Raw genomic sequence first — 25,771 nt, forward strand, 5'->3', positions numbered from 1 at the left:
CAAAGAGCTTGATTAGAAATGAAGGAGAAAGGTGTTTTCTTTTAACTATGTACACTCTCATCCCTTACAAGTAATAACAAAGAATTCTTTGGTCACCTGAGCGTTAGAGTTCTAGTAAAACATATATCAGCGATATTAAAATGTTGTGAATAAAGAGATTCCTTTTCTTCTGAATCAAAGTATTAACTAAATACAAATGCCAAGGTAGAGATTATGTTTACCAGCATGGATACAATTTGCCTTGCACTACATTAGGAGAGCATTTATGCAACTATAAAAATGTGGGAGGCTGGAAAGGCCTATCGAGACCCTTGTCAATTGTAAAAAAAAATGCCCATTAAAGAAAAATAGGGTGTGAAAAGTCACAGTTGAAAGACGGGAGTAGGGAAGTATATACAAATCTTTTCAAGATGCAACAGATATAGCAGTGATGAAATTAACCAAACATAAGTACAAATTAAATCACATCTAGGCTGTGTGTACTCTGCTGAATTAAATCAGGTAAGAAATAAGGAAATAACAGTGCTTTGCCTTCTTTATGGCATCTTAAAAGGCATGTCAATCCAGATGAAGTGTTGACTGTAGCAAAATTTCGGCTTATAAGTAGGCACACAACAAATTAATCAAGAATGTTAACTGTCCTGCAAAGAGCTCTATAATTCAGCAGCCACTTTTTGTAGACTCTAGTCCATTTACGCAAGATTATCATACTATGCTATCAACCATGAAAAGAGAATTTCATGGCATTTTAGGATAATAAATGTTACTTTTTTGTGGGTGTGTTACCAGTAGAGGTCTTGGCTGTTGGGGAAGGAAGGAAGATTGTTACCATGTGTATTAGGATATCTTGGGTTTTTTTGTTTTCATTCTTCCAACTCCATAGACTGAGCAGCTAACAACTGGAGGTATTAGCTGCATATTTGCACCTGTTTAACTGATACAGAGGAGGAGTTCCATTTGCTTTCAGAAGGAAAAAATCATTGCTACATGTACACAGATAGATATATACACGATTTTATGTGGGGAAGCCTCAGTTTAGCTAGAGTAAATGGGTGAAACTTGTGAGAAGACTCAAGAAATGCTGAATCTTAAAGCCCTCCATTTTTTTCTGAAAATAGGCTATGATAAAAGTCTCAATGTTACGGTCTTGCAGAGCTCCTGCTTATGAAGCAGTTTTGTAAATGTGAGGTGCTTTCCAGATCCAGGCATATCCCGCAGCCATGGTTCTGATGATGTCTTTCAAAGTGTGCCTCATTCTTGTTATGGCAGTGTAGAGGGACAGAGCCCTGGGCACAAGGCTCTGAGTGTGGCACTGCACAAGCCTTTCAGTTCACCTCTCTAGGATGTTTCTAATTGCAATGCAGTTTTTGAAGAATTACTCCAGCCGTCCTCTTGTCATAGCAAAACCCATTTGGTACAGGTTTGATACTATGTTCATTCAGACAACAGAAATGAGCACAGCAATAACTTGGGATAGGTCAGCTCAAAATCACCACAGTGGTCTGCAAAGGTGCTAAGAGCTGTCTGAGACGTGCACAGAATCGCATCTGTTGCCACAGAGTAGAACTGTGACTACATGGCTGTCACTTGGGTTGGGTTTATACCTCACATATTTCTGTTGAGGTGCCATTCTTCTGTGGGCACTGTAAATCCAGTGGCACCTTGTGGAATAATGCGTCGTGAGTTGTCCCCTACAAAATAATGATGGACTATCACAGCAGCTGGGAACATTCTTAGTATGTGGAATGTTGGCACAGGGATTGGCCTTTTAGTGCTGTTTGCTGCACCTAAACAATGTACACAAACTGCAAAGTGTCAGTGCTCCCCCAGTTGCAAATGAGGAATGGCAGCATTGAAAGGAGTGCTCTCATTTGTACTGGGCATAGAAATGTAGCATTGATAGCTTGTTTGGAAGGAGGGGAAATCATATGAGAAGTAATTGTTACCAAAAACATAATCCAAGCCAAAGTTGTTGGGATTTTTTTTGTTCAGAAAAAAAAAAAAAAAAAAAAAAAAAAGCTAGGAGAGGAGAAAGGAAGAAAAATGCAGATAATGTGAAAGAAAAGGTAATGCAACCTGAATTAAAACCAGACACAATGAAGTTTTCATGTGGTAACTTTTCATCTTGCAGAGATGCTATTGAAGTTGCAATTCTCTTTGCTGTGGTGGATCCATTTAGGTCTCATTGGACTCTGCATGTTACATATCAGATTTTATGGTATTTGAGACTTATTCTGTGTATTTTTCTGGTTTGTTTTTGTCTTCTGACTGTATCCTTCTGTCTGTTTTTGGGCCTATTTCAGTTGGTCTGTTTTACTGTATTCTGGTCTCTTTCTTGTCTTTTCCCCTCTCCCTCCCTTGGCTGGGACTGGATCCTTTCCTGCACTCAGAGCATTCACTCTTGGATTTCACAGGAAATTTTGTAACTTGTCCAATTCACTGCGTTTAGAGTTTTAATATTTTATATTACTATTTTTCTATTACTAAAATAGCATCCAGAGGCATCCTAGCTGAGGTCAAGACCTCAGTGTACAAACTAAAGTAGGAGGCAAATCTGCTCCCAAGTGCTTGGAATGCAACTGACTGGTCTTTGGGTGCCTGCATAAATCGTGGGATTAATAGCTGCATATTTCTATAGGTTTTAGGCTAGGACGCCAAAGCACTTCTCAAACACAAATAAATTTAGCCTCCTTTCCTCTATAAAAGTCAGAGACTTGGTTCTGCAGTAACACTTTCCCCCTCTCTAATTCCCACACATGTACTTGTTACTGACATATATATGACTCTGGTCAATATAGGTGCTTAACTTTTTAAAGAGCCTGTGTAAGTCACTAAGTGCATATTGATTTGAAGCAAATGTAAATTAGAATTAATTTTGACTTGCTAACGTAGTCAAATAAGGAACATTTCTATTGATCTCTGTCCCAGAAGCCAATTATCTGGATTAAGTGTTTTTATTACATGAAATGCAGAGTACAGTATATATCATTCTGCATTGATCAGTGTGAAATTGCATATTTAAGACAAGGACTGTAAGTAAGAGTAGTTAACAAGTGATTTATTTTTAAAAAGCATATCTTGTTTTATTTACCCCCGCTCTTCCCTGTTCGAGTGCTGTGCTTGTAACTACTGCTGAATAGGAGGCTGTTGATGCATGTGGATCAACAGGGATTCTTGTTCATATCATTTCCATTTCAGCTTCCTTCCCTTTCACTCTGCTCCATCTACACTGTGTGTTCCCTCTCCCTTCTGCCTTCCCAACGCCCTTACCTATATTTCCTACTCCTTGGTGTTGAGCAGTTCTTGCCATACTGTGCTCTGCATGAAAAAAATGTTTTCTACATTGAATACATACATTGCAGCGATCGCTCCTGCAAGCAAGCACTGCTCAGCATCAGGAGCATTTACTAGCGCACGTACAGGTTATAAAAAGTGTGCTGAATACACATGACAGGGGTGCTGTATCCAGTGCCAGGGGTACGGGCGCCTCCGGCCCCTTTGCGGCCACTCTGCCGGGGCTCAGCAGGCGGCGGGGGCCGCTCCTTCCCCGCCGAGCCCCCAGCTCGCCGGTGCCATCTCGGGAGCAGGATGCGGCCACGGCGCGCTGTTACCAGGCTTGCGCTTGCAAGACGGCGACCTCCAGGAATCGCTCTTCCTCCCGTTATCCAAAGACTGACATTATCTGTATGTATCACTATAGCGGTCCGTGCCTCAGCCCCGCAGCAACTTAATAATCTTGGTAACATCCTGCTCTCAACTCATTTTCTTGGCAGTAGTTTTAATTACGTTTCGGGCTCCTGAATGAATTTGTTTTCTCTGGATCCTCGGTATATTGAGACGCTTGTCACGTTTGGGTGCCTGCAATCACTGATGCGTTTGTTTTAGGGGATGAATTAGTCTTCTGAGCCTGAGCATGTCCAATTTATGAATTAGATTTCATTGAAAGCTAGAACAAAACAAAACAAGAAAAGGTTCTGCTGTACCACTTTTCTTCCCCACCACCTCTTCCCCAGTGCGGGGATAAAAACCTCGCATTTCCATTTCTCTCCTCAAACACGGATCATGTCCCGGGCTCGAGCGTGTGGAAGGAGGAAGGGGCATTCCCTCCACCTCCCGCTTCGGCGCGTTGCCCCCGCGCCACCCCCCGTCGCTGAAGTTAGAGGAGCCGGCAGCGGGCGCAGCCCCGCGCCCTTACCTGCGGGGGCGTCCCGCGGTGCCGGGCCGGGCGGGAGCTGCGGGAGGCCACGCAGCGCTGGGCACTCTCCGGGCAGCGGCTGGGGCCCCGCACAACAGCCTGCAACCGGGAGCAGCCCACCCGCCTTGGAACATCCGTCCCCTACCCCTTTCCTCGGGGTGCCATACATTATATATATAAATATATATATATAAATATATATATATCTATGTATATAAATTCTGGCTCTATCTAAATCTGCTCCACCGCGGCCAGCTGCCCTGCTGTGGCCCCGGCTCGGCGCTCCCCGCAGCGCTGCGCGCTCGCCCCGGCGCGGCCCGTGCGCCCCGCTGCCCGCCCGCCGCGCCGTGCCCCGGCGGCACCGAGCGCCGAGGCTCCGCAGTCACGTGGCGCGGGGGGCGGGCGGCGGCGGCGGGGGGGCCGCTCCGCAGTTCGCGGTCTGCCGGCGCCCCGGCACACACCGAGCGCTGGAGGCTCCGCCGCGCCGCCTGCCAAGCCGGGATCTACCTCCGTGATTTTCTAGCCCCGGTTTTATTTTTGGTTTTTTTTTTTTTTTCCCCCCTTCCCCATCACCCGTTTTCCTCAATCTTGGATAATTCTTGGGGTGCTGGGGTATTTTGGGATTTTTTTTCTAAGAGGGGGGGTGTCTGGGCATCTCCCCTCCGCGCCCGCTGCCTTGCTCCACCTGCCCTTGCGCCTTTTTTTTTCTTTCCCCCGTCTCTCCACCAAACCCGGGCTGATGTGCTGTGCGAGAGGCTGGAAATGGAAGTGTTGATGCTCTGGCTTTTCCCCTGGATATTTCAGAGCGTTTCGGTGCGGGCGGACTCCATCATCCACATTGGTAAGAGAGGGAGCGGGGGGGGGTGTTGGAGAGGGACGCGGTAGATAAATAAATATATAAAGGAAGCGTCTCGTTTAGCCGCGATAATGTCACGGGCAGCGGTGGAACCCAACTCCGCGGAGAGACAGGAGGACAGATGGGAGGAAGGCAGCTGTATTCTGCCCCCGGTTGTAAAGTTAAGGCCGAAATGCCGCCTGTGCGCCGGGCAGAGGACCCGCCGGGGCCGCCGCTGCGGTCTCCCATGTGGCTGGGGAGTCTCTGCTTGGACCTGTTTGCGTGGAAAGGCTTTCTTCCCCCCCACCCCCCGCCTCCTCGCCACCGAAAACAAACAACCGCCCCCATCACCCGAGCAGGAGAGAGGCATAATCTGAACGTGCTCGCAGGGAAAACTTTCGGGGAGATAATCCCCTGGTTTCCATCCCCTGCCGTAGCAGGTGTCAGCCAATTCGGAATGCGGGGGGCGGAGGGGGGAACTTGGCTGGGAAAGGGTTAGAAAGGAGAGCTTTGCAGCGGCTCTGTGTGAGTGTGTGCGTGTGTGTGTGTCTATGCGCGCAACTGTTGTGGTTTGAATAAGATCTCATTAAAACCCCTGGGCAGCAAGAAGGCTGGATCAGTGGGAGGAAGAGAGGGATGAATAAGAGGCAAAGGAAAGGCTGATGTGAACTTTTATGGCTTCTGGGAGCAAGGCACGGTGATGTCCGCGGGAAGCCTGGCAAGCAAAAGCGAGGCTCTGCAGTCACCTTTTGGCTGGTGTTGAAAGGTACCAGCAGGAACGAAAATGAGGATGTGTAGGGGCGGAGAGGGGGGAGAGAATCACTTGTGGAGGATGATAGAAGAGGAAACGGGAGTATGTCCGGGAAATGAAAAGCCGTAATTCCCACCAGCCTTTCGGGGAGGATGGGAGATCAGAAAAAGGAGGGGGCCGGCGTAGGAGCCATCCTGGCGAAGGGAGGCTCCACGGATACGGGAAGAAAGTCCCGTGTCAACCCGAGGCAGGGAAGGGGAGAAGGGGACCAGCCCTGTAACAAGTTTCCCGGCACGGACAGCTCCGGGGCCGTGGGAAGGAGGCTCCGGTCGCCGCCGCTCGCCTCCGGAGCCTGGGGGCGCAGCCAAGGCAGACAGCATTGCGGAGCCATTAAGGAGACGGGGTCAGCCCTGACCGCAGCGGGGGGCTCCGGCCCAGGGGCAGTCCCCAGGGCAGGACAGACCCTTGCGGCCCCGAGGCCAGCCCCGCGGGGAGGAAGGGAGGCGGCGGGGCCGCCTTGGGGAAGGGTCGGGGTAGAAGAGTGGGTGAAGGAACTTCCGCGGGTCTCGCTCTCGGCCACGCTTCTTTTGCACGGGGACCGTGTCACCTCGGCTTCTCCCCGCACGAACTTCAGCCCGGGCGCTGTTTGCTAACTAAGTGCTGGCAGAAAGAGCGGTCCGCTGGGCAGGAGCGGGGAGCTGCTGTGTGCAGAGCTGTGATGCACACGGGCAGTGCACGGAGGCTCAAGCCACAGGCACCACGGTGTGAATCAGCAGGACTTTTCCAGACTGGGGAATAATGCTTTTTGCTTGTTTTGTTGCCAACTCTAAAGATCTCCCAGAGCCGCGTAGAGCAGGGCAGTAAGCCTGGCGTGGGCACACACACGCTCCGCGGAGAGGGATTTTATGTAACACACATCGCCAGATGTTTTCACGTTAACTGCATAAACAGGACAGTGAAATTAAAGCTTCCAGGTTACTGGACACAAATCCCGGCTTCACGTTCGTGTGTGCTTCTAAGCCTCAATAAAACCGCGTCCCGAAAGGCAGCATCCCAGAGAGAGGCGAGCAGCGAGCAAAAAGTTGGTGGAGTTTCCAAACCTGCTCCCTTTCCCGTCACTGGCGAAGCAAGTCCATCATCCCGCCGTGCCTCTGGTTCAGGGCTCCGTAAGTGCCGGTGGAGCAGAAGTGACCGGGAGGAACGCTGCGCTGCCCCGTGCCCGGTTCCAGGCTGCCCACGTGTGTGGCCCGGCCCCACAGGCGCCCGGTGCCACCGGGATTGCCCCACCCGGTGCCGTGCGAGCCGGCTTGAGCCCTGCACGGCCCAGAGGGGAGTGGGGGTCCTGGCCGAGCCCTCCTCACCCTCTGCCGCCTTCCTCCCCTCAGGTGCCATTTTCGAAGGCAATGCTGCCAAGGACGACGAGGTGTTCAAGCAGGCGGTGTCGGATCTGAACCTCAATGACGACATCCTCCAGAGCGAGAAAATCACTTACTCCATCAAGCTCATAGAGGCCAACAACCCCTTCCATGCGGTGCAGGAAGGTGAGCGCCTCGGGCGGTATCCACGGCACGGGAGGGTTGGGTACGTGGACGGGACGGGGCTGTAAGAGGTTCTTCCCGTCCCATCGGCGGGGAGGGGGCGCCGGTGACAGCCCGGACCTGTCCTGGCGCTCGGCTGGAAACTTTTCTTCGGTCGGGGGTTGGCGCTGTCTTACAAGGAAAGGGGAGGGAAGGCGCGGTGCGGCGGTGGCGGCGCCGTGCCCAGCCCAGCCCAGCCGGGCCCGGCCGTGCGCGCAGGGCTGCCCGGGCCGGGGCGGCAGCCGCGCTGCGCTGGGACGGCCGGACAGGGGAGGGCAGCGGGGGGCATGGGGGCTCCACAGCGCTCCTGGCTCCGCCAGTGCGGAGAGCAGGCCGGGCCACGTCGCACCGCTGCCTTCGTGCCACCAGCAGGGCCACGCGTGGACGCGGAGGGACAGGGCACGGGAAGGGTCCCGCCCGCAGGGAGGGAGGCGGTGATGCGGCACCGAGGGGCCGGGCAGGGGGTTTGACTCTGGCCGGAGCGGCCGCGGAAGGTGCGGGCACAAGCCGGTACCTCTCCCCGAGCATCCAGGGAGGCAGGGCCGGGGCTGCGACGTGAGCGTGGACCTCCCTCGGGGGGCCGGGCAGGGGGTGAGGGAGCCGGCTGAAAGCCTTCCCAGAGTTTGCAAGATCTGAAAAGTAGCTACGTTGGTAAACCATTCCAGTTAGATTTTTTTTTTTTTTTTTCAAAAGGGAAACGTTTAAATTAATCAGCTTGCCTTTACAAATAAGACTTTAAAAAGATATTATTGGTGATTTAATGAAGCGAAGGTTAATTATGGCCTAGGTTATTTAAGAAGCTGTATTTTTCAGTAGTAATTATTCTAGAAACAGAAAGCTATTTATATACCCAGACTAGAATATTTAAAAAAATGATTCATCACCAGCCTTACCCTTAGTTTTACAGAGCACAGCGGATCTTTCCCGGTATGAAAATTTGCATTAATCCATATGTATTTATGTCTAAGTTGTGTACATGTAAATTATGGCTACAAAATTATTCCAAATGTTAATTTTCATGAACTCTGAACAATTTCTTCTGCTTGCTCTTTTCCTCAGAGTAGGTGCTAGTTAATATTATCAGAAGAAACAGCAATATAGATATTTTCAAGGGCCTCATCCCATTGACAGTAGGATTGCTTCAGCTGCTCTGAAAACTTAGCAAGGTGATATGAAAAAAAAAGTTTATGAAAATGGGAAGAAGGGGACTTGAAAACAAAATTCTACCCACATATTCAGACACCAGAGGAAACCAAAAATCTCTAAATACTGATGGGTTGATTTATTGGCAAAGAATAACTGAACAATTGGATCTTCTTACATTTGCAAAAACTCAGTGTCCTATATTGGAGCTTATTCATATTCATGGAAGTGACAGTAGTTGGCTGGCTGAACAATAGCTTTCTACAATGTCTCTTCTCAGAAGTAAAACTGTATGAAACCATTTTGAATGCCCAGCGAACTGAGCTGGCAGTCTGGTGGATGGGGTCCCTTTGCTTAGTTTTGTTAAAAGCAGGAAAGCATGACCTAGTGGAGAATTCTTCTTGGTCTAGTAATACTTTTTTAAAATTGAGTTATTTGCTAACATTGAAGATTGGGGTTGCATTTATGAAGACTACTATGAAAATAAATTCTCTCTGTTGAATTTCTATGCTGCATCCACAGAAAAAAACCTGGTCAGATTTTCAGCCATTTTGTTACAAGAGTTTTGTGCTACCTGAATATATGTAAATAAAGATGTTTTCTACTGTCCCTTCCAAGATGCTCTTTCAGGGCTCATTGATGTCCCTTCCAAGATGCTTTTTCACTGCCCATTGCAGTTGGAATTGCTCTTTGATGAGCTGATACCATGCTGGAGAATTAAGGAAGTGGTTGATGATTCTTCACAATTCCAAAAAGAACTTGTTCTCTATCACTGCTTCATTAAGGCACATCAAGGTGTTTTCTTTTGGGAGGACTGTGGAATGATCCTTTCTGCAAATAAAAGCTTACCATAATGGGAGGCCTAAGAAGAGTGTCTGACTTTGCTCAATTTCCTGGCTTGCTTTGTTAGTTCAGGTCAGATTTTTTTTTTTTTTTTTTTTTTTTTTTTTTTTTTTTTTTTTTTAAATTTAATATTTAATTTCCTACCTTTGAAACTGCCATCCATGTGAACAGAATAATCTATGGGATGTACAAGTTGCTGGTCTGTTCCTACTGAGCAGTGTCTCATTGCCCAGGGTTACTTGATGTTGCTCTGACTATTCAAAATCTCATTGTATCTCACTGTATGGATGTCCTGCTCATTTTGATAAAATACTGAATGTAGTAGTCAGAACAACCTGGAGCAAATACGCTGCCCAGACTGCTCACAGAATCTTGCTGCCACTACATAAAATACCCTGACATCCACATCACTCTTCTGCAGCATCTTTCCAAGCAATGGCATGGAAATCAATGTTGCAAGCCTTAGCTTCACAGGGATGGAACTTTTTTTTACAAGTGAAAACCAATTTGGAATAAAAATAGACCATTGTCTATCACCACCAAAATAGTTCACACAAGGAAACCAATCAAATACTGTTTTTATTTGAAGTGTCTTTTGCACAGTCTTGTAAGATGACATTGTAAATTATCCTTAAGTCCTTTTAAAAGAGAACTTCAAAGAGGGACCTTCATTTCAATGATATTGTGCTGGTAGAATTACAGAAAGTCATCACTCCTTGTAACAATGTCTACTACACAATGATGAAACTTTAATTACTGACAGAGGTAGTTCTAGCATGTGTTTGTCCTGGCATTTACTGCGCAGTTAGAGAACATCTGCATGGGTAGGAAGCACAGAAGAGTAGCACCAGCAGGGTTTTCTTGGAGGTGCAATGCATTCACAGAACTAAAGGCCAAACAAAAGATACCTTGCTTTTCATGCAGAGTAGTTTTAAGTGCTGGGATGTGCTGAGAAGTATTGCTAGATTTTGGGAAAAAAAAACCAAAAAAACTCTAGGGATTTTGCTATAGTGAGATAAGGGAGCTATAGTGATAGTCTCTGGTGACTGAAATCATTAAATAAAATTCAGAGATACTTTTTCTCCAAAGACTTGGTGGACACTCATGTTAACGGTTGTGACAGGTACCAGAGAACTGCAATTAAGAAAAAGTATAAATTTTATTTCCTTCTTTGTCTTTCATTTCAATGTATATTGTATAAACAAGATCCTGTTGTGCCAGTAAGTAATGAGATTGTTTTGGTCCCATCAAACTCATTCTATAACAAAGTGCAGCAAATGGGTGCAAGGAACTCCAGTGGCAAGGGATGAAACAGTAAAGAACGAACAGACCCTGGTGTATGCATAAAATAGGCCTGTTTTGTCTAGCCTTGCAAGCAGTCGTTGCATTTTATATAATATTGTTTTTATGTATGTGGCAATTACTTGAGGGAAAAATTGTTTTCTCACTGACTGTTATGTGAGGAAATATACATGGGGAATCATTGTTCTTTTCATATGATTTAGAGGAATAAGCTCAAACCACAAATGTGAAGTTAAACTAGATTGTTGCTTCCAAAAGAGTTATGTGCTCAGTTTCAGTTAAGTGGTTGCAGTGTGAGCTTGTTTTTGTGTGGTGTGTATTTAAACTAGTACTGTAGTAACCTTTTTGCGATTCAAGGATTCAAATAATCTCAAAGCTACTTTTTAAGCTTTCAGATCAAATTGAGATTTCTGAGCCTGTCATTGATACTCAGAAGGGACTGTGTGCATGATGTGTGGGCGGCAAAGTTTTTTGGGTGGGCTTGAAAATGTGATGACATCTTGAAACAAAAAAAACCCAAACAAAACTGACCTGTAAGTTTTTAAAATGTTGCTTTCAAAGGGGGCATAGTTAGCTGTAGGTCAAAACTATGACATGAGAAAGCTAATACTTGCTGTTTGTAGTGCCCTTAGGAGAAGGGATCCAAAGAAGCCTTTTACTCAGAAACTGCAAAACTTTAAACCCCATTTTCTCAGTGGATGATGCTTACACATCTATGGAGCTTTCCTGGAGCTGAAACTTGCTGTTCTTTCTGCATAGCAATTTGAAATGAATTGTTTCTAATTTGAGAGGCCTTGTATGTGTGCTTGTTGATGTTAAAATGCTGTCAGTTCTGGAAACCAGAACAAATTTGGAAAATCAGAATGTGATTTGAGAACAAGAATGGTGTTCCATAAATGGGTTTATTGTCAGTCCCATACACACTGCTGTGGTTTCAGAGCAACTCAGAGCTGCTGAGTTTTTGGGTGTCTGTGCTGTATACCATTGAGTGAATGTGATCTGTTATCATCGTCTGTAGCACTCGGTAATGATATGTACTTGATATAAAATAGAATAGACAGAATAGACTACTGGAAGTGACCTACAACAATATCTAGTCCAGGTGCCTGAATAATTCAGGGCTGACCAAAAGTTCGAGCGTGTTATTAAGAGCAATGTCCAAATGCCTCAACCACTAACAGGCTTGTGGCATCAAGCACCTCTCTGGAAAGGCTGTTCCAGAGTCTGACCACCCTTGCAGTAAGGAAATGCTTCCTCGTGTCCAGTCTAAACCTCCCGTGGCACAGCTTTGAGCCATTCCCACACATCACGCCACTGGATCTCAGGGAGATAGATCAGCACATGGCTCTCGAGCTATCTTGTCTCAACACATATATTTAATGTTACAACCAGAGTTGCTTTCTACAGTTTTATTTGCTGAGAAGATGTAAGCTGATCAAATAAGGTGAAATACAGATCTGGAGAGCCAGACTCAGCAGCTCCATTGCTATTTACATTTATTCATGAAATATTGCATGTACAAATTACTAGGGCTTTTAAAAATTATTATTATTATTTTTAATTTTTAAAAAATTTGTTAAAGAAAATAAACGCAAAAACCAAAACTTTATTGATTTGACTGCACTGGCTTGGGGAACTGGGTCCATAGGTAGAACCTATTGGCTGCACCTAGACTTTTTAAGTAAAGTATTAAAAAAAAAACTCATCCACCAGAATTGCAAAGGATTGGTTTATATCGACGTACTGTCAGTTTTTGTCCAGTGTTTTCTCTTGAGTCTTTCACTGTCAAATAACTTTACCTTTATCTGCTCTTCTTCCATGCTTGAACACAGATATCACACTGTTTTCATTGAGGTGCAAGGTCTTGTTTGGAAGTTTTGACAGGTGCACTCCTAACTCTCTGGAAAGCACATAATGTTACATACTTTTTTTTCCTCAGTTTAATACCAACTTTCAACAGTTTTTAAAAGTCAACCAGAAAGTGTAGATAGGGGTTCCCACCAGTGGTCAGAGATGCTTTGCTGTGCCATGACACGTTTTTTTTCTGCTGGTTCTCTGCATTTAAAAGCTGTTGCTCAGTGGGGTGAATGGGTTTAACAGTTTTACCTCCCTGGGCCCTCTGAGGTCAGAGCACGACTTGTTAAGGACTGCCACAGTGAAGACATCTGTGACACTGTCATCTCATTGTGCTTGTGTTTTTATGCTCTACAGTTGTACGTCTTGGTATATTATAAACAAGAGTGTTTTCAGAGCTAATGAAAACAGCAAATTAAAATGTCGATCTCCTGATATTCTTGTGCTTTTGTTATGTTGAAAGCAGGGGCATGCAGTAGGAAGGAAAGGAGTTTATTGCCCATGAAGGAGTCCCTTTGGTGCTGAGGATGAAGGCAGGCTACAATCTATGGGCCAATATCTATATCCCCTTTGTACTGTTGGTTCATCCCTCTTGCTGTTTGTTGCTTGGTAGCCAACAGCTGTTCTGTTCTGATCACAGTTTAATGGCAGGTACAGAATATTTGGTACTTTTGGGAGGCAGTCCCACTCCAGCACACCCCTGGTGTGGTTTGGGTGTTTTTACAGGCTGTACCAGGTTAGTTCCACCCCAGCCACATGCTTTGCCTTTGCAGAGGCTCCTGTCAGTTCAGGCTGGGGCTGGGCTGCCCAGAGCTTGGTGAGACACTGTCACACACTGGTGCTGCAGGCACTCAGGGGAGCAAGGACGTGCCACAGCTGAGCATCCCAAGGGAGCAAGAGGCTTTCTGTGGAAAAGAAGGTGTACCAGCAGTGTAGCTGGGACCTGTTTGGAGCACCTGGTCCTGCCCCAGCTTGGTGGAGTCTAGGGGTGGAGAGGAGGCCATGAGAGGCATCTCAGTCCCTGCTTGCTGTAGGATGACAGGGTATGCCTTATTTTCTTGCTTTGCAGTTAAAAGACTTAGTTTGAAAGGTTTTTTTGGGTTTTTTTTTGGTTTTTTTTTTTTTTTTTTTTACTTCCTCCATCTGCATAGCAGGTTAAGTGCATTTCTTCTTTCTTCTAATTGCAGACTTGCTAATACTTTTGTTTCCATGTAAGGTGTGGGTGACCCATCTATTTTGAGGGTCTCATATAGAAAATTAGCTGCAGGTTAGGCTACAGTCCTTTTTCAGTATGTAATAGTCTTTCCCATTGATCCTGCTGCTGATCCTGCTTATTTACCAAGGAGCTGCAGTTGGGTTTCTTATTCTGGGATTTCATTATGGAAAATATGCTACTCATTAACTGGTATGCTAGAAATTATCCTGAAAGATCAGAAATAAGCAGGGTTCATAAAAATGTTAGGGAATGTGTTTCAGGGTTAAAGATTTTCTTTGTGTTTCACTTATTTTTTTATTTTTTACAGAAAATAATTTTCTGAGCACTTTGTTTGTCTGTGGCAGCTGTTCTCAGTCATTAATGTGGAGGAGGATCTGTAAAAGCAAAATAAGTACACAAAACCTCCTCAGCCTGATCTAGTTAAAATAATGGCTCAAGAACAAGATCCTGAACTGTGAAATACAGTCTGGATATATGCATATACATGCTTGCCCATATACTCTGTACAAATAATTTAATTGCTAGACTTACTGTAATGTGTCCAGCAGGGAATATGCCTTGAGCCTTTTTTTGTTTAGAATCTTCCAGCTACAGATGATTAGGGGATTGACTATCTAAGTATTACATTTTAAATTACATCTTTATACTTGCTGAATGAGATGAATTTAATATTTTGTTGTGATTTTTCGTGGTGAGGTTGAGTGGTACAGTGAAAGTAGTTAAAGCTGCACGTTCTTTGAATGGAGGAGATGTCATGTTTATTAAAACTGTTTGTGGCTTACCACAGTTGTTTACTGGAAGGAAAACAAAACAAAGCCTCAAAGCCAAGTTATGCAGCTATAATAGTGCCCGACTGTAAGACTACAGCACACCAAGACTGTCGCTGAAACAGTTACTTCAGATTTCACTTTTTGTCATTTCAGAGCAGCCAAAGTCTTTTTTTGGCAAAAAATCAAAATGTTTCTCATACTTTTATTCATAATACATTTCCTCTGAGGAGAATTCCTGCTGTGTCTTTTTTTGTCTCTGTCATCTTGTGCTTGAAGGTGTTTTTTCAACTTGCCCCTCAGAAAAAAACCATTACTTAGATTGTTGAAGTCGTGCTGCTGTGTGAGTCTTGTAATTGCTGGAAATTTAAGTTTTATTTTTAAAACCTGCAAATGTGTGTGTTTTTCTGAAAGTGACCTGCTAGAATGAAATTGATCCACAGAGTTCTTCTTTTTTATTTTTTTTCTTGGCAAGAGATTTTTCCATAATTTTCAGTTATTTGAGTTGATGATTTTGAAAAATGGTTCACATGTTCAATTTCACATTTTTACACTTCTTTTATTTTGATGTAATAGTACTTGCAGTGATTTTTCTTACACACAGAAATGCTGTGGGTCCTTTCCATTTGGAAACCTGTGGAAAGTGGTCAGGTTTCAGACTGAGGAATAACATGTTTTATGCACAGAGCACATATGAATCCTGCAGATTTCCTTACATAGGACTGTGTTGGCTCTGAGGTTGAAATCCTTGGTGTCATCCTGAGAATCCTTTCCATTTCACTCTTCACTGAAGAAGGGGAGCAGCTGATGCTGATCCTTAGTGCAGCTCTTTCCATATTAGTAATCTTGTCAAGGAAACTGAAGTGAGATTGTTAAGTAGTATAGAACATTTTGAGATACTCATTTTATATCATATGTAGATCTGTAATAATTTCAAAAGCAGATAACAATGATATGCTAATATGCCAGGTTTTCTTTCCTTTACATAACTTTCAGGCAATAAATATCTGAAATGTGAACTATGTTGAAAGGCTTTCTTTTATGTTTTTCCTAATAGCTTGCATTTAATTATAATTTGGAGATTTGATTGCTGTGTTTGAAAAAGGGTTCAGGTTTATAAGTTTGGAGTGCTTTTCATAGACTGAAAGGTTTACCTTATCAGGAAGAAGCTGTCTGTACTAGCACAGCTTTTGTGAAGTTCCTTCATTCTGACCCTGTTGTGCCTGTCCATTTTCTCTCTTCTGCCTATTACATATTCATGTATGCAGTAAGAATACTGGAAAGCACTAACAGCCAGTCCTTAAAGGTAACAAGAACCAAGAGGCATTAATTTCAAGTGTTGTTTGGCTACATTAAAACACACAGCAGGGTTTCTGCTGCTTGACCTTACTGAGAACTATTTCCTTAGCAACCTTTCATAGAGGGAGTAAAAGGACAGCAAGAAAACAATTTCTCCCCCATATAGTCAACAGAATAATATCTAAGAAATTAATTTCTCTCATATAAACACATGAATCTCAAGCCAAAATCTTCCAGTGGGGCCAGGGACTTATTAAGTATCCTATTCCTCAGTTTAGTCATTTTATCCTCTGCTTTTTAATTTACTTATCTGAGTCTAAGAGATTTTAACTAGTAACATTGCTGATGGAATGCTTTCAATATCCTCAAAATCTCATTGACAATCTGGTTTGTTCTTATGTAGAAATTGAATAAAAGGATTTTCCACAGAACTGAATGTTTGTAAAGTTAATGAAAATTGTCTTTGTCAGTGCATAAATGACCCTATTTGTGCCATTAGATGATATTTAGGAAACACCAATTATTTGCTGCTTGATAATACTTTCAATAGAGAAGCTGTGTAATGATCTAGAGCATTTCCATAGCCCTTTGTCTTCTTAATCTCCCTGCTCCTAAATAAAGGTAAAACTTGGGATGGTGGAAGGAGGAGTTTGCTTACAGGAGACAGTCTCTCAGTGTCTTGTGCATTTGCAAATCCTTATTTTTTAAACAATTTGTTTAAACTTAATTTTACATTGATTTAAAAAATGCTTCATAACTCCAAAGTAAACTGATGTAAATTAAGCATTATCTTGTGTGAAATATTAGCTGCATTCTAATTGAAATGACTGATGATTTGCCCATTTTCTATCCTACTTGAAAATATTTTTGGAATGAGAAAAGTTATCTGAAAAGTTTAGAGAAAAGGAACTTAGGATGTGATGTCTGCAAGGGCTAAACCAGAGAGGATTAGGATGTTACCGGAGAGGATTAGGATGTTGAAGTCCACAAAAATAAAAGGGAGCAGCCCAATTATCTGCTTTAAGTTGGTGGGGTTTTTTTTGGTGTTTTTTTTTTTTTTTTTTTTTTTTTTTTTTTTTTTTTTTTTTGTGAAACTTCCTTTTTTCCCCCTTTCTTTTCAGCTTGCTTTTGTCCTGAAGTTCATCAGTTACTGTGGAAGTAACAGTGTTTTTGATATAGGTAGGACTTAGTGACCCAAACAGAAACAGAAAAAGCTTGTTCCTCCTCTGGTCTGAGCAAGGTGTTTGCACAGTATGGGTCTGGTTTTTAAAGCAGCTGGAGAAGGGCAGAGGTGCCACATCTTAGACCAGTAATCATTTTGCAAATAATTGGCCTGTGCAAGGCATTTCACTTTCCAAGAGGAGAAAAGGAATTTTTGCTCACAGGATGGGATGGGGAAAGATACAGTGTAGCAGAAGTTGAGGCTGACAAACCTCAGCTTGTAGAAAGCCCGTGCCCAGGATAGCTTGACAGGAGCATGCCCATATCTGGGTTAAAGTATTGTGTAGTCCACATGAAAAGTTATCTCATGTTTCAGCACTACCCAGCTTTTATTTTTTTTTTATTTTTTAAATTTTTTTTTTTATTTTAAAAAAACTGTCTTTCTAAAGGCTTAATGCTTTGTTATGTGTTAAGGGCAGTTTACATTTTTGTGACCATGGTGTGTCTTTGCTTTTACACTACTGTTTTGAAATATAATGTAACATCATATGAAACTGAGGATCAACTGGGCAATGTAATTAGTGATATATGATTCTTTTAGAATCAAATTTGCAAGCCTAGTTCTCAAAAGTGTCTTTGAGTGACTTAGTGCTGTCTTTACAGTCTTTGAGTAGACTTTTTTCAGTAACCCAGTATTTTTCTCAAGAAGTGTTTCTCTCTGTTGTCCATTTGGTTTGTTCTTATGGTTTTATTGTCAAGTCAGGGACTGTAGAGTTGTAGCTGGTATCTTTATGCCTGGGGTTCTTAACTAAAACTCTAGTTTCTCAAAAGCATCTAGCTGAGGAGGCTTTCCTGTCTGTGGTTGCACTTTCCAGAGCCACTTCATCACTTGTAGCCATGCCCTATTTTGTATGAGCAGCAGGTCCATCATTCTACCTCCTGGTGAGGTTTGTAAATGTAAATTTTCTCTTCAAATTCTGATGTCTTTTTTACCTGTCTTCTGTTGTTTGGCAGCATGGTGTTCCCCCCATACTTCCCTCTTCCCTGCTACTGCTCAGTGCAATAGATTTTATGAACACGCTTTTCATGATTTACTGGATTATTTTATTTCCACTACATTTTAATCATCGTGATGACATCTGTTGGCAGCAGTACACAGATGCTTTGTCAGGGTATATTCTAAGGTTTGTAAATGCTTACTATACCTACATGACAAAACTAAGGTTTTGACTTTTTCATTTACATTACAAGAAGTGGGATTGCATTATGGAAATGAAAAGTGCCTCTGGAAGACTCACTGCCTTTCAGTGACCAGCAGGTGAAGCCTCTAAGTTTCATGTAGCTTCCTCTGTGTTACCTGCTGCAGTGAGCATTGCATTACAGAATTAAGCCTCTCATCCTGCTTTCACTGATATGAAGGGTAATCTTCCTCTCTTTTAAATTTTTTTTATTTTACATTTTAACCTTTAAAGCTGTCTATCACTGCCATTATAAGGAAATGGAGAACACACAGGGACAAGAAGCCAGAGCTGCTTCTTCAAGGCATCTCTATAGCTCTAAAGAATGGCAAAATATCAGGAATGTAAAAAAGAAATTACAGCAGTGGTCAGTTGTATTTGCTATAGGGCATTCTGGCAATGCTAGTACCTAAATGTAGTCAGACTAAAATGGTAATTTAGTCAAAAAGCATTTCCTAAAACTTTTGTGAACTTGAGGCAGATTATGCGTGGTCATAATTTCAAGGTGTTTGTGTTTTCTTTCTTGTGCTAATTAAGTTCAAAGAGGTGTTGCACTTTGTGCAGCTCAACATGAAGAAAAGTACTTGGTGGTATGCAAGAAATAGCTTGTTGATCAAAGATGGGAGTTCATGTCCTGCATTCATGGTGGCACTGGGGCTCTAAACTGGGTTTTAGTAATGTTGGTAACTGGTCTTTGTTGTTGCTGGCCTGCAGGGAGACTGTTTGTAATCTGGAGTTTTGTCTCTTGCCGTGAGAAGTTGTGGGTGGTTGTGTTGACTCAGTAGAAGTGGCACATCTAAAGGATGCTGTAAGAGGAAGGTTTGGAGCAGGATGTGTGTCATGTTTTGGTTCTGAAATGTATTTTCTTAGAAGAATAAATGAATAAGCTGTGACATGGGGTAATTAAAAGGGAAGAAAATTCTCTTAGATCTCTTGTGTTTGTAAAAAGATAAAATGTACTTTAAAATTATGCATTCTTTTGGGCTTGCAGGGGAGAAAATCTTACATTCTGTAACTTGTGACAGACTTACAATGTAGAAAGTTGTGTTTCTTTCCTTTTTTTTTTTTCTTGTTCCAGAAATAGCATTGCTAAATTGCTCAGGGGTGTAGTTTACCTCTGTATAAAACCTGTGCATGGAGTGTAAGTTAACTGTAAAATTCATACACTGTGAAATGCAGCAGAGGAACCCAGAAAACTACTGAACAAGGCCCTGGAGAAAAATATATATCTTACATACAGACAACACTTTACCTGGCAAAATTCAACTTAAACTCTGTCACAAGAGGATCAAGGGATAGGCAGAAAAAGGTGTTAAGTCTGGATTGCTCCATTCACTTTCTAGGACAATTAGGGGAACTAATAAGGTAAAATTGCTCTGTCTGAGGTTGAAGAAGAAATAGGAGTTTCTCTGAGTGCAGAACAGCACAGCAACAGTTGGAAAGGCTCTGCTGGCTCCAGTTCCCCTGAGAAGTCCCTCAAGGCAAATTGAAGGCTCTGATCTGTTTGCCATTTAAATCTGTACCCAGCTACTTTGTTGGTGAGGTGAACCAGACTTAGGAAATACAAATAAATTTATAGATTTAGAAAGTTCTGTCATATCTCCATCTCTTCAGGGCTACTTTGAATGTATAATTTGCAAATATCTTGTCAGATTATCACATTAACTGAGAAATAGTTATATATCCTAGGGCCTTTGGCGAATGCACTTTGAAGCTGAGAATTTTAAGAGGTATTTTCAAGATTTAGCGTGTTATTACAATGTTAATAAGTAGCTTGAGAACTGAAGAAAAACTTATGATAGCGTTGATAAGATGTAAACTATCTGAGGAAGCTGGGCTACAGCTCAGATAGACATGCAAGAGGGAAAATGAAATTGCTCCTCAAAAAAAGTCAGTATATATGTAAACTTGGCAATTAAAAAAATATTTATGGTGATGTTGCATATATGAAAAAAAAGAGATTTTTTAAAGCTTTTGGTTAGAAAGTTTTCTACCAGGTACTAAAAAATAATTTTCCTTACGAAACTGTAGAGACACAAATGAAGATGTAGTTTGATCTTTGTCTCATGAATTCCAATTTTACAAAGTTCTGTGAATTTCTTCATGAGAGGTTGTTAATGTGAAGTGTGCCTGTGAACTTTCCAAAAGATCACCAATTACCTTTGTATCCATATTTGCAAATCATGGTTCATGTGGGAAAAGTGTGGCCATCAATGTAGTAGAGTATTCACACTGCTTTAGGAAATTGTGCCTACAATGCAGTCATCTGAAATAATACTGAGATTTAAGTTAATGGTGGGAAATATTTGCTGACAGGGCTGGCCTCAAGGCATTCTTTTTCCTTCCTAAATGCTGATAAAATTCATTGAAATGTTCTGAAGTATATTGATGGTTGTCTCAAGATGGCTTTAAAAGTATTATGCCATCCTCCTCATAATTACATTCTCTTTTTGATGAGATTTTACAGGAAACTAATTTTATCTCTTTTTCTATAGAAAAGTATTTCTATAGAAAGTAAACTTGTTGAGATTATTAGTTATCTTGATACAGGGAAAGGTCAATTGATTTTCTGGATGCTGATCCTGGATTAAGTTTTAAATTGTGGAATTTTAACTCTAACTTTGGTTGCTGGTGTATGAAAATAGTCAGGTGAGGCGAAATGGGAGTCCCAATAATTTTTCCAAGCTCTGATCTGTACAACACTGTTAGGAAGACAGAACTTTGTGACCTCTGTGTGTGTCCTTGGGATTGGAGTTCCTCTTCCCAGTGCTTACAAAGTGCTATCAGATACTTCATGCCTGCTCCCAACACAAGAGGGGCCCGAAAAGGGATCTTCCTCCTGAAAGATAGCTTAAGGTGCTTGGTAGTCTTTAGCTTCATTCCTTATTTTCTTTCCCTGCCTTCTCACTTCTGGCATCCTTTGATCACCAAAGTTCCAGAGGAAGTGATGAGATATTTGGTAAATTAGCCTGGCACACCTCTTGCTTAATTCTATCACTCTGCAGCACTTGTTTAAATCAGAAGTGGGTTAAACAAGATGTGGACTTGTGAAGAAATTTTTCTCCTTGGTAAGATAAGTGGGGAACTGCTTCTTACTTCATTTTCACTCCCTGTGCTCTGTTGGATGTGATCCATTTCTGAGTTTTCTGAACTGTTTGATATTGCTGGGGGTCAGTACAGCAGCTCGAATTTCATCTGCTCTGCTCGTGAGTTGTGTTGTGGTTCTGGCCTTTGGCCTCTTACTGTAGACTTTGGCCTGGCTGTAGGCCAGTTGTTTTCAAGCTTTTTCCATTTCTGTACCTCTGGAAAAGTTTCTGAGTGCATTGATAATTTAAATCTACTGAAACTTGGTGATGTTGTTGGTTTTTATTCTTTTTTTAATTGTCTAGGTTGGTCTGTGACTCTCAGGTTGAAACCAGTTGTAGAAGATTTAGGAAATAGTCCTTGGTGTTCACAGGACCCATGTATTATGGACTCATTTATTATATTTTCCTGGGATTGCAGAGAATTGCAATCAGTGATCCCAATGATCTTTCCAGCTTTGTCCCTGGCATGGAACATAAGTACAGAATTGTAGAAGGATTTAGGTTGGAAAAGACCTTTAAGATTATTGAGTCCAACTATAAAATGACAGTGTGTTTTATGTCACTAACTTCATGCTTATTTTCCTTAAAATAAATAATAATCTGGGTGTTTTTTTTTTTTTTTTTGGTTTTTGTTTTTGTTTTGTTTTTTTTTTTGGTACTGAGGTTTTCTCTTATCATTAACTGACTACCAAGACTAGAAATATTAGCTGGTGTTCTTGAATGATAAGCCTTTATCTAGGAGCTGACAAGCAGAGGAATAACCCCTCTGAGTTTTCCAGAATGAAAACTCTTGTTTTCATTCTTGTTTTCTATGGGGAAATACAATGTGAAGGAGGAGAACCCTCTGGAGGTATAAGCCTGAGAAATATAAAATGAAGATAAGAATTCAGGATGTCTGACAACCATAAGCTCAGATATTGGCCTGTTTGCCAAGCATGACTGTTCCACTGTCATAATGCAGACTAGAATTCTTTAATAGCTGCACTTCAGTGCTTGTAAACTAGTGAGTGATTATTTCATCTTCTGTTTGTATCATTCATCAAAGGGTCTGGGCTGGCAAGGCCTGGAAGACTCTCAAGGATTTGCTGCTGTTAATGCAGTGTGCTACAATGGGACCTTTCTTGTACAACAGTGTTGCTGAGTACCGCTAATACCACAGTCTCTATTATCACTGACTCACTAAATCATAGGAGTTGTGTGCTCCTCCCCATCTGCCTCGTTTGAACAAATTGCAGCAAATTCCCTCTGTATCTTGCATGTGAACATTTGAAGTTGATTATATTTGTTGCCATTAATAGCAAACAGTAGTTGTTTGCTGCTTTTGTAAAAACTCAGACCATTTGCTTAAAATAGAAAATAGAATTAGTTCTGTGAGTATTTTGATGAACTTAGCTGTTTTCCAAAGTATAAAGAAATCACTGTATTTGAGAATGCTTTACTGCTCTAATTTATTAAATTTATTAGATGCTTCAGCTTTCTTCAGTTCATAGAAGTTTAGTCTAAGAACCACATCTTGCTTTCTTTTTGTTCACAGAGATTTGAAAGAATAACTTTATAATCATCAGTAACCATGTGAACTTTCACCTGGCTTGATTCTCAACCATATTAGAGCTTAGGTTTTAGACCACACATAAACTCATGGCAACTCTTTGTTTCTAAATAGTGCAAATCACTGTTAGTTTTTACAAGCAGGCTCAGAATTTGTGCACAAAAGGGCTTTCCAGGCCCATGTGTGTTTAGACCTGATCTGTGACCGAGACAGCCTGAGTACAGTGAGTATGAACCATGTCCAGCCCTAGGGTTACTTCTACCCTGCCTGTAGCAGAGCTTGACTCAGTCATGGGAATCTCCTTTGGGATGCATTTCTTCTTTCTTTCCAGGTTAGCTTGGCTCTTCAGCTTCAGCGAGTGTGTGTCTTACTCAAGAGAACAACTCAGCTGGTTTTTTGCTTGTGCTTATTGCAGTCACTCGAAGTCTCTTGCAGGTATTTCTGAAAAGTTACACGCCTTTAACTCAGACACAAGTGATCATCTCACAGGTGACAGTGTGCCCAGCTGTGCTGGCTGAAGACAACCAGGGCTCTGTCACTGGACTAATTGCTTCCAGCTGAGTCATGAGCCTCAGCAGGTTTGACTGATCTGTAAAGACCTGAAGGGGTTCATTCTAAGAGAAAGAACTGCAGTCTGATATGTGCTGTTCAATATAGGCACAAAATAAAGACTATAGTGGGGGAAGTTATTTGTTGAAAATTGCTCAGTCAGCTCTACAAGAAATAGGCAATAAATCCGCTTGACTGTCTTCATTAAACCCCAAAACATCTGTTGCAACACTTTTTATGGTTACTGAAATAGGTATTATGTCTGACTGTAAAAGTTATAGATAACATAGCTTTAAAAATTTATTGCCTGTTTTACTAGTCATTGATAAATAATTTCTGAAAGGAGGCCTAATCTGTGGAATTCAGAGATTTGGGGTTGAGAGTATCTAGGTCTTTCAAGGAGAGTCTGTTTGAAGATTTGATATCAGATGATCTTCTGAGCTCATAGCCAACTATTGCTAAGAAATGAGGAAGAGCTAGCCAAGTATGGAAATGAGAGAAGGAAAACAGAAAAGTCCCTAAAGGGGTCTCCCAGGCCCTAATATCAGCCATGCAAGTGAAACTTGGTATCCCATCTTAAAAATAACTGTAACAAGAGAAAGGCTCTACTTACCCAAATTGCCACACTGCATTTAATAATTTACTGTTGCTTCAGGAAGTGAATGTGGAAACAAATATGTCAGGAGATAGGGCAGAGCTGGAGCTGCTGTTACTCCATAGTGCAAGTCATACAGAAGAGTTCTGAGCCTACATTTTTTAATACACAAAAAATGTTACATGTAGCAAAGAACGTATTCCACAGTGGATTAGAGATCCATCATTAGTTTTTGAGCGCTTTCAGTGGCAAAATGTAACAAAAAGTTCTTTGAAAAGGCATGTAAGCAACTTTGCTCCTTTATCATACTTCTGAGAAAAATGTAAAACAGAAAATGCAAACAAAATTAACCCCCCTGTTTATAAATAATTCATTCAATGAGGTTTGTGAAGGAGGGGTTGGAAAACTCCTTTATTTCATCTTTGGTATTTTGAAAGCTGAATAGAGTGCAGCTTTTCTGTTACAGACTTCTTATTAAAAAATTATTCCTGCCTCAGAATGTATACTTTTTGGTGACAGTGAAGTTTTCTGTTACCTCTGCTTATTCTCCTGAGCAGAATCCAAGGAAGCCCTTGCTGTCAGTACTGATTCTTCTTGTGGTAAGGAATATTTTTGGTCTGAAAACTAGGTAGCTAATCAGTCTTGGTCAGTGTCAGTAGACACACCAAACCACTGCCTTCTGTAATTTCTTTTGTTTCATATCATGACAATATTTTGGAGAAACCCCTAAATTTCCAGGGAACTGTTAATTCTTTTAGTGTACTTGGATATCTGACAGCAAAGCCTTATTGTAATTTAGAAGACTTTGAAGCAAATGGAATGACTTTGACCTGAGAGCTTTTGTGGGCATTGCCACTGCTGTTGTTGATGGTTGCTGGTGCCAGGGCTCACTGAGGCACACCTAGAACTGTCCTAGGGCTCACTGAGGCACACCTAGAACTGTCCTAGGGCTCACTGAGGCACACCTAGAGCTGCCCCAGTGCTGCTGATCTGGCTTCTGTGCAGGCACCCTGGCAGGGAGAAGGGAGGCAGCAGAGGAGTGGTGGGGCTGGATCTGCTGCCCATGCAGCTGGCAGGGGCTGCTGAGCCTTGCACACAGACAGCCATGGGCGATATCTGCTCTTACTCTGGGCCAGTTGCAGAAGGAGCCTCACAAACTGTTATTGGGACTCCTTGGACTAATGAGGGAGCAGGATATGTTGGATTGCTCATGACTGATCATCTGGTCTCTCTGTCAAAACTTGTTACTGAAGTCTGTGTATGTGGGCAAAATTCCCTTTTAACTTCAGTGAGAAAGCTACAAACTGAGGCAAGCGAGTCCCAAAATCTGGAATTTGAACCAATTAGTTGGTCTGTATTTTCCCCACTTTTCATATATATATATGTGTGTGTATATATATCTAAAATAACTGCTCACCATTAGGAAGATATGTACATATTTCCTATAAGATATATCTTGTTTTATGCCAAACCCAGTCATTATAGGAGTGAAATCCTTGCAGTTAGGCTGATTGCAGCCCCCCCCAGGACCTTGAACAGTAGTTTCTTGAGCACTCTGGGATCTCCCTTGCAGGCCCAGCCTCTGGCAGGCTGGTTTTTGATGAGGTGACCCAGCCATCAGCTGCTGAGGCACAAGGTCCTTTCAGCTCTTGCTGCACTTAACCTTGTGTTTGCATTGCACTGAAACTCTTCAGCCAGGTACTTACATGACTGTCTCAGTGTCCTCATTTCCCACAGAACATTGAACCATCCACTTAGTAGCTCCTTTCACTCTACCCAAGCTTTAACTTGAATCCCAGTAAGAAGTTCTG

The 25,771-nt window shown here is 42.4% G+C and overlaps 1 protein-coding gene across 5 annotated transcripts in view; it reads left to right on the forward strand.

Annotated features, from left to right (window-relative positions):
- Positions 1–4,838: 4,838 nt before the first annotated feature.
- The window catches only part of GRID1 (glutamate ionotropic receptor delta type subunit 1), a 484,393-nt gene continuing 463,460 nt past the window's right edge, over positions 4,839–25,771 (forward strand). For all 5 annotated transcript variants that reach the window (XM_053983939.1, XM_053983935.1, XM_053983936.1 and 2 more), the window contains exons 1-2: positions 4,839–5,036; positions 7,167–7,322. In XM_053983939.1, the coding sequence (XP_053839914.1) occupies positions 4,958–5,036; positions 7,167–7,322 (235 nt within the window). In that variant the 5' untranslated portion in view covers positions 4,839–4,957. The remainder of the gene's footprint in view (positions 5,037–7,166; positions 7,323–25,771) is intronic.

Source organism: Vidua macroura, chromosome 8, assembly GCF_024509145.1.
Source record: "Vidua macroura isolate BioBank_ID:100142 chromosome 8, ASM2450914v1, whole genome shotgun sequence".
In the NCBI taxonomy this organism is placed as follows: domain Eukaryota; kingdom Metazoa; phylum Chordata; class Aves; order Passeriformes; family Viduidae; genus Vidua; species Vidua macroura.